Source organism: Heterodontus francisci, chromosome 25 (assembly GCF_036365525.1).
Source record: "Heterodontus francisci isolate sHetFra1 chromosome 25, sHetFra1.hap1, whole genome shotgun sequence".
Classification (NCBI taxonomy): Eukaryota; Metazoa; Chordata; class Chondrichthyes; order Heterodontiformes; family Heterodontidae; genus Heterodontus; species Heterodontus francisci.
In genome coordinates, this window is record NC_090395.1 from 63,614,881 (window position 1) to 63,624,446 (window position 9,566).

The 9,566-nt window shown below is 40.3% G+C and overlaps 1 protein-coding gene across 1 annotated transcript; it reads left to right on the forward strand.

The window, feature by feature from the left end:
- Positions 1–1,236: 1,236 nt before the first annotated feature.
- Positions 1,237–7,750, forward strand: LOC137384113 (pepsin A-like). The gene is made up of 9 exons (XM_068057724.1): positions 1,237–1,285; positions 1,381–1,553; positions 2,311–2,428; positions 3,639–3,757; positions 3,997–4,196; positions 5,000–5,113; positions 5,982–6,126; positions 7,358–7,456; positions 7,607–7,750. Exons 1-9 carry the CDS (start codon positions 1,237–1,239, stop codon positions 7,748–7,750), a joined length of 1,161 nt encoding a protein of 386 aa, XP_067913825.1.
- Positions 7,751–9,566: the final 1,816 nt, after the last annotated feature.

The window sequence follows — 9,566 nt, forward strand, 5'->3', positions numbered from 1 at the left end:
GTGGTTAGCACCGCAGCCTCACAGCTCCAGCGACCCAGGTTCAGTTCTGGGTACTGCCTGTGCGGAGTTTGCAAGTTCTCCCTGTGACCGCATGGGTTTTCGTCGGGTGCTCCGGTTTCCTCCCACCGCCAAAGACTTGCAGGTGATAGGTAAATTGGCCATTGTAAATTGCCCCTAGTGTAGGTAGGTGGTAGGGAATATGGGATTACTGTAAGGTTAGTATAAATGGGTGGTTGTTGGTCGGCACAGACTCGGTGGGCCGAAGGGCCTGTTTCAGTGCTGTATCTCTAAAAAAATAAATAAATAAAAAACGGTTAAACAGGTTAGGCCTTTATTCATTAGGATTTAGAAGAATGAGGGGTGATGTTATTGAAATGTCCAAGATTCTGAGGGGGCTTGACAGGGTAGAAAAGAAGATGTTTCCACTAGTGGGGGAATCTCAAACTAGGGGACATAGTTACAGAATAAGGGGACGCTCGTTTAAAACTGAGATGCGAAGGAATTTCTTCTCTCAGAGAGTAATGAACGTCTGGAATTCTCTACCCCAGAGAGTTGTGCAGGCTAGATCACTGATAGTATTTAAAGAGGAGGTAGATAGGTTTTTGAAATATCGGGGAGTTGAGGGCTTTGAGGAGCTGGCATGAAAGAGGATTTGAGGTCTGGGACAGATCAGCCATGATCTTATTGAATGGCGGGGCAGGCTTGAGGGGCCGATTGGCCTACTCCTGCTCCTATTTCTTTTGTTCTTATGTTTTTAATAAAGTATAATCAGGTAGTACACTCCTGGAAATTCAACGTTGGACATATTCCAACCTCCGCAGTGGCTAAATAGTTAAATTTTATATCCAGCAGTGAGACAGCTATTTATCTTTTGATGCCCTTGTGACAATGCTAATTTATGGTTCTGATAAACCTGTTTTTAGCCGAGTTGCAAGTATAGTTATGATTGTGTTATTGGTCATTAGGTTAATCTTTAATTCTACAATATGTATTATAATTTATAATAATACACATGTTCTCAGTTCGTTACCACTTAAGTTAAAGACAGTCCTTAATACAAGGGATTGAGTTTGAGATGAACTAATCATGATTACATTAATATTTACTTTTCATATTGAATGATCTAATCTGAGTCCTCGTGACAATGGAATGGTTGGTGTCAGTGAGTATAAACGTTGCTACTCAGACCCCAAACTTTAGGTTCCGAAGAGTCTCTGAACCCATCCAACTGGCAACATGAAGTGGCTACTCATCACACTTGCTTGCATTCAGCTCTCTGAATGTATGATCAGGTAGGAAATCATCACAAGACAACAGATGGAAAAAATAATTTGTCAGCAAGGAACAGTAAACGTTGATGATATTTGTAACTTCCTTCTTTTTTGTACAGAGTGCCCTTGTTTAAGGGAAAATCTGTCCGTGATGTTCTCCGGGAGAAAGGGTTGCTGGATGAATTCCTGAAGAATCATCCGTATGATCCCTGCTTAAAATTTGAAGGATCCGACTGTACCCAATCCCTGGATTCATCAGAACCAATGATTAATTACATGGATGTAAGTCATCTGTCAGTTTTATAAGCAAAAAAGAGGGAAATACACACATTTACATCTTAACTTATATTTATTGCAACTTTTGCCTATAATTTATACTCTTCTGAGAGCTGGTTGTTAGTCAAGGGTAATGATTCAGTTGCAGATAGTCTGTGCTAGTTGACCATATGGTGTCGATCTTTAACCTGCTATAACTTACACAGCAAGAGTCAATAGATCAGATTCAGCGGTTCGAGCTTGGGCTGTTGACAGGTGCTAAAGGACTGGTGATCACAGCATTCAATACTTTTGTTGTGGAGGTAGGATTTCTAGTTCAATGTGAGGAATTACTGGTGAGCTTACTGATGAGCAGTTACTTGCTTGTTCAATGCTGATGATTACAGGGTCAATATTTCTAGATACCCTTAACAAGGATGACTTGTGCTGCTGCGTGGGCTTTTGGCAAAGCTGGCAGTCTTGTTAGCATCAGTTAGAGTCGAGATGTTACCTGAAATCAAAAGAGCTAATGGTCAAAAGGCTCAACATCATCTCAACCATGAAATAGATTATTCAGTATAAACATAGAAACAGAGTGATCACTTATTCTTACTCATGATCTCTCTTGCATTTAAATAGACTGCAGACTTCTGCTTCTGTACCATGCGATTTCAATAGAGATTTATATTTTCTGATGGGTGTGGAGGAATATGAACCTGCTAACACATGCTGCACTGAAATATTACCAGTTGATATATTGTGGTGTTCTTATTCTTGCTCACAGTTGCAATACTATGGAACAATCAGCATTGGGAATCCACCACAAAGCTTCACTGTCGTCTTTGACACTGGCTCATTCACTCTTTGGGTTCCATCAATTTACTGTTCCCAAGAGGCATGCCGTAAGTAAATATTGCCCAGCTGTTAAACATGCTTCCCCTCTTGACTTTTCTTCATGTTAGGGTCAGCTCTGCAACACAGATTGGAAGAGATTAATATTTTTGGAATAGTCACAGTTGCACATGTGCTTTGTAAAATTGGATGAAACCCGAAAATTTCACTTGGTTAATTCTGGGCTTGGAGAGAAATTTAACAGAGCTTTGATATCTTGGAGGTGTCAGCTGTGGTGTTTTCGGCTCCCTCTTGGCAAATCTCAGAGAGTTGATTTACACTGCAAATTTAGCAATTGTGTTAAACAATTTCCATTTTGCACCAATGTTAAACTCGTATTAGAAATCAGTTGCTCGGGCCCATTCTGTCTCTGGAGTGAAAAACCTTGAAGATGGTAGCCTCAAATCACTCTGATTAACGTCACATGAAGTGTACATCTGATGTCATGTCAAACTTTGGTTTAATGTTGGACCTCCTTTAAAATCTATATTATTCCAATTGAAATATTTAAAGAGCAGGGTTCTACCCTACCCATTCTTTTTTTTTAACTGGCGGGAAAGAACTCTGTGCAGGTGTGTATCGAGACATGCACAGCCCTCACTCCTGGGCAGGATAGTTACTAGCAAAGAAAATGGAGATTGCAGAATTTGAGACAGGAAAACTGATTGAAAAGTAGAAAGAAGGATGTTGCTAATGCTTAATAATAATTAACTTGCGTAAGTAAAATGGAAAAAAATCAAAAATCTACAGGAAGGCACATTCTCCTCAGTACTGCATCTCGTTGAAGTTTACCAGGTTAAAGCTTATCCAATGAGTATGCGAACAAGAGGCCAATAGACTTCCCCTAATCCAGCATTGGTTTCTTCCTTTGCACATGCGTGTGTACTCTCAACTCACACACATGCACCCACATGCACCCACACACACACACACCTCAGACCTCACCACAGAGCCCCTCCCCACACACAAACAGACAATATCTTTCAGGCTGACCTAAACATATTTCAACTATAATGCTCCTGACCCTCCTTATTTTCCCAGGATCTCCCTTCAAGGTAATACACAGATGAGGCTAAAGAAAATTGGGTGGGCTGCTCTTAACAAAAGCAAACTTTTTCTTAGATGTGAAAAAATAGATTATTTTTCGACACGTTTGATTCAGCATTAAACTAAATGCTGAAATGTTTTTATTAATTTCATGCAATGGATGTTTCTTTGCAGTGGCGCATCACAGATACAACCCAAGCAAGTCCTCAACGTATTATTCAGCCAAGCAGTACATAGCTATCCACTATGGGACAGGCAGCATGACTGGAAAACTGGGATATGACACTGTCAGAGTAAGTAAATTGTAACCTTCATCAAGTAAATCAAATTGATAATTGCTTTACAAAGTTCTTGGTTGAAGTCAAAGATACAAAGACCTCAGACTCAAGCATAATGAGTTCTATCAGTTCAGAAGCCAGACAGCTGAGAGGATGTGTATTGATGATGTAACAGACAGGGTCTCGAGCTTCCAGTTGATGTTTTAAAATTAAACTAACTCCTCATGATTTGTCATGTGATCTTATTTTTCTAGGTTTCAGACATTGCTGTGAGCAAGCAAGAATTTGGTTTAAGTCTATCCGAACCTGGCACTGTCTTTCTCCATGCTAAATTTGATGGAATTCTGGGCTTGGGCTATTCATCTCTTACAGAACCAAATACCACAACAATATTTGATAACATGATGTCTCAGCATCTGGTGCAGGAGTCCCTCTTTTCTGTGTACCTATCAAGGTAAACATTTTTACCTATTTGCTGCTGCATCATATTTCCCTGAATGAAGCAGGGTGATTGCTTTTGCTTTCACCTAAAGAGTCATCTTACCTCAACGCCATAGGTTCAAGCCGAATGCAAAGCTTGAGCACATAGTGTGTTATCGAGGGAGCATTCCATTGTTGAAGATCCTCTGCAGTATTCAGGGAGTACTGCATTATCAATGTTAGTGTCTTTCTGCTGAGGTATTAGACTTAAAGCCCTGTCTATCCTCACTTAGTACATGGCATCTTTTCTACTCAGTTACCTCAGCTTATTTGTGGGATTCTGCTGTGTACAAACAGGCTGCCACATTTGTCTCCACTGCAACATTAAATACACTTCAAAAGTATTAATTGGTGGAGAAGCACTTAGGGCCATCCTGAGGATGTGAAAGGCATGACATCAATGCAAGTCCTTTCTTTCAAATGGGTTTGTTTTCAAACCTTGAATCTCTTCTCTGGTGCAATCAACCCAACTTCGAATTGAAACCAATGGAATCCAACAGAACCCAGAATAAATCCTGTATAAATCATTTAGAAGGCATAATTCTCGTTTTTAACGATAGCATCCTATTGGTTGGTAGGAATTTCCTGGAGTATTTCTGGCAAAGATAGGGAAATATTACAATCAATGACGTTTAGTAGCTGATTTGGAAAAATGAAGATTTGATACAATATCCAATAGGCAATGACATCATCAAGTGCAAAACCTCTGAACCAGAAATATGTTAATGAGATTGTTCTTTGTCTCTGAGGTCTTTTAAATTTACTTTTGTCTTACAGACGTCAGCCCGGAAGTGAAATATTATTTGGTGGAGTTGATCCGAGACATTACACAGGTCAAATTAACTGGGTTCCCGTCACTGGCAAAGTCGACTGGCAAATACTTATTGACAAGTGAGTGATTACCCATCTGCAACTGGAATAGTTCTGAAAGTGACTGTTGACAAACTAACCTCGGAAAGGATCACTTCTATCGAGTCAATGTGCTACTGAAGTAGCTCTTTATAATTACTGGGAAAACATTTGTGGCAGGTGTATTACAGTAGAAATCTCATTTGCTGCCTTTCAATCATACAATCAATGTTTAAATCACCTGAGCATTACCAGCTTTATTTTACTTGGTGTTTCCGTAAATAGGGACCACATGAAAATTCTCTTGGTACTAATAGACCATACCATGCTAATTATGTTTTCCTCATGTTCACATAATGAGGCAAGTGTCTGTCTGGAGGAAACCATAATGTTCCACTGTATGGGCATTTTTATTGCCTAAGTGGTTCAGTAGAGACAACTGGCCTGATATATGAGCCTGAAGTTGCTGCGTAATTGTAAATACAAAGATACGATTGGTGGAACTGTTGGTGTCATTACAAACCACTGTTGCTTTGTTAACAGCTGTGCCCATGAATGAGGTTTCCCATCACACTGTCCCGAACTGGGAATTGGGACATCAGTTCCTGGCATCTTAGGACCAACAGCTGTTAGTGCCAGTGGAATATGGAAATTGATATTTTCTGCTTTTCCACTGAAGTCCCAGAAAATAATTTTACCAAACTATGGTGAAACATATGAGCCAGAAGAAAAGAAGGAATAAAATATTTCAACCATTTTGAAGATTTCAATTGCATTAGCATTTACAGAAAATAAAACGAATGTGTCAGATAACTTGGAAACCCAGCATGGTATTAACTTGTTCAGTTAGTCTAATAAGGGTGACAGTTTTAGATGCTTGACTAACTCTTGATGCATTTTTCTCCCTCAGAGTGACAATTAATGATGAGGTTGTGGCCTGCAAGAAGGGTTGTTCTGCCATTGTTGATACTGGCACTTCTCTTCTTTATGGTGCCTTCAGACCCATCAAACACATTCAGCAGTCCATTGGAGCAACTCGAAATGACAATGGCGAGGTAGAGATGGCGTGTTACAATATCGGTTGTGTTGTCGGAGTATCTGAGTGTGCATCAATGATTGATTCACAATGCAGCATATAGCAGATCATTTAAGTCATTACAAAGTGAAAATAGGTACATTTGTAACAATATTGTACATTCTCACATTTAATTGACTCTGCAGAAATTCCCTCAGTATTTATTGGGGGGTGGAGGATGTTGGTGTTAAACTAAATTCCATAAATATGAGGCAGCAATCACTGTGTATGGATGTACTGGCCCAAAAATATTTAGAAATGCATCACCATTCGGAGCAGGTTCGAGGTGAAGGAGCTTTACATTCTTGAACCATCTCACTTAAGGACAAAAAGCAGTCCTGAAATAGACCATAGTGTCAGAAGAAATGCATAACCCACAATCCTATTATTGCTTTAACATTTAGATGAGCAAAAGTATTTAGAAATGTTTTAGCATGATGTTGCCAAACTGGTTGGAGTCATACCTAGAACAAAGGAAGATGTTTGTGATTGGTAGAGGCCAATCATCTCAGCCCCAGGACATTGTTGCAGGAGTCCCTCAGGCTAGTGTCCTAGGCCCAATCATTTTTAGCTGCTTCATCAATGACCTTCCCTCCATTATAAGGTCAGAAGTGGGGATGTTTGCTGATGATTGCACAATGTTCAGTGCCATTCGCAACTCCTCAGATACTGAAATAGTCTGCAATGGGGCTTGAGCTGATAAGTGGCAAGTGGCATTGTAACAACTGAGGTGTTAGGCAATGTCCACCTCCAACAAGAGAGAACCTAACCATCTCCCCTCGACATTCAACAAAATTACCATCTGAATTCCTCCCCCCCCCATAGTATTTTGGTGTTGTGGGGTGGGGGGGGGGGGGGGTTTGGAGAGGGCAAGTAATTAGATCTATGGTTGTTCGGGGGTTGGTGGGAGAGGGGCGAGATTATTTAATTAAATTTTATAAAACCCATATCCCTTTAAACGTTTAAATGTAATGAAGGGGCTCGAAGCCCTTTAAAAATGGTGTCAGTGCCTGCACAGTGGCACCTGACTCTGTTGCCAGGGAGTGATTGCCCGCCCCATCCATGTCATCAGAGCAGGGCAGGGGGGGGGTCCGCCCTAACCATTTAAATGATTTTCATCATGGCGGCTCTGTGACGTGCGGACCACCATTTCAGTGTCAAGTTTATAAATTCCAGCCAAATGACTGAATACTGTTGCTATTTTCCTGCAGTACCTCATAAACTGTAACGATGTGTCCACCATGCCCAACGTGGTCTTCACAATCAATGGAGTTGACTATCCTCTTCCCCCCACAGCGTACACATTGCAGGTATGTTTTTGGACAGCAATGGTGTGCTAGAATAAACTTAACATATCAAAAATGGAATGGAATAATTTTCAGGATTGTTGACCATGCTGTAGAGATCACTAAAGGAGATACACATCTGACTCAGTTTTAATTGTTCTCCATTTTTTGCAGCCGACTTCCTACCAAAAAAGCTGCTCCAGTGGATTTGATTTCACTTCTGGAAAACTCTGGATTCTGGGCGATGTGTTCATTAGAGAATATTACTCCATTTTCGACAAAGGGAACAACCGTGTGGGGTTTGCTTGGGCTGTCTAATTTATTCATCCATATTCTCATTAAAAGCACGCCCTGATTCACATTTTCAGTTGATTTTAGCTATCGCGTGGTTTCCCAGTGCAGCAGTTGTCACTTGGCTGCACATTGTAGTAGATGGAGTCATCATATTTATCATATCTTGAATGACTATAAAGAATGATACAATACTTGGTTGTGGTTTGTGCTCAGCAATGCTTTGCATTAAGTTGCAACTGAACGACAATGAAAACTGAAATAAAAATTAAATAAACACCTTGTCAAGGTGAGCTTTTAAAGGAACAGGCTTAGAACACTGTTTCTGGATTGGAAATGAGAATGTTCATGTAGTGTAATTCTATTCCCTCTCTGATTGTGTAACACTTTTACTCAGTTCTTTATTGGTTTTGACATTCAGCTGTGATATATTATTGGTGCAGTGATTCACTCCAGAGACATACACATTTCTGATGAAAGTCGATAACCTCTGCAGTGAAACCTGATATGATGTAAATGTGATCCAAACATCACACAGCAGCTTTTTCTATCCGTTGGAATCTCTTTATTACAATATTTTTTGAAATCAATCAATAAAATGGTATAATCAGATGCATAATCCGAGCTCTCCCGTCTCATGATCCTTTTATCTCTATACGTGGAGGGGGGCCTCAATTTAATTCACATGTGCATTGATGTATTTTGCGGTTATCTCAATGCAACAGTTGTAAAGCACAGGGGGGAATTTGTAGATCACATGAGAAGAGTTTTTGCCGAATGATGTTCTCTGACATTGGACCAGAAGCTGATGAAGTCTAGTTCTGGCTATAATTGATTCAAGATGGTGGATCTCATTTCTTTTTTAGATTGAATTTTAGTGGACCCATACTGAAACTTCTAAAATGACCAGCAATGATTCCCAATTTTCTGATGTATGATTAAAGTAAACATATTCTTATGATGGGGTGAGGAAAGGGTCTTCGACTTCCCTCTTGCCCCGTTGCTGGTTTGGCCATAACAGGGTTTAACTTCTAAAACAGTGTTTATAGCTTAACACCTTAGTGAATTCTTGCTCACTGCTCTCTAATTGTATTTGCTAATGAACCAATCAGACAGGTTTCCTTCGGTTTAAACAAGAAAAATGTAAGTTTATAAACCTTACCACTCTAACTCGGTTAAAATTTCTAAAATACGTGATGCAACCACGCTAGCATGCATACGTGATAAACCTACACACAAATAGATACAGAGGGGAAGAAAGAAGTTTGGGGGGGTATTGAAATAGGGTAGGCAATAAATAGAACTCAGTTTCTGTTTTCAGTTTGGATGTAAAGCCCTTGATTGGAGTTGAAGTCTTGCAGTTCTCGCTGGGGCACAGTGCATACTTTCAAACTTGTTTCTCTGGGACCAGAAGGCTGAAGAGGTCCTCTGTCTTGAGGCTTAAGCTGCTTCCATGGGTCCCTGGGACTTTTCTTGAGAGAGACACACAGAGAGGGACCTTCCTTCTCTTTGGTCTTCAAATTGCAGTCTGCCCCAAACCTTTCTGTGAGGCACAATTCAAACAGTTCCCAGTCTAGCCAGCAGGTAAGGCATGTGGCCAGCTCTTTGTTTTAACACAACATCTTCTAGGGAGGAGTGTTGATTTCAAATGTTCTCCAGTCACACTCAGTGGAGGGGTGAAGGTTTACTTACAAAGTCAATGGCTTTCAATGTCTTTTGATCATCACTATTGACAAAACACGTCTCGCTAATTGAATCAGGGAGCACTCCCATTCTCTCTATGCAACTGTCTCTAGGAATGCAAATGTGCAACCAGGTTTTCAGCTGTTCAGCTCTGTGGTCT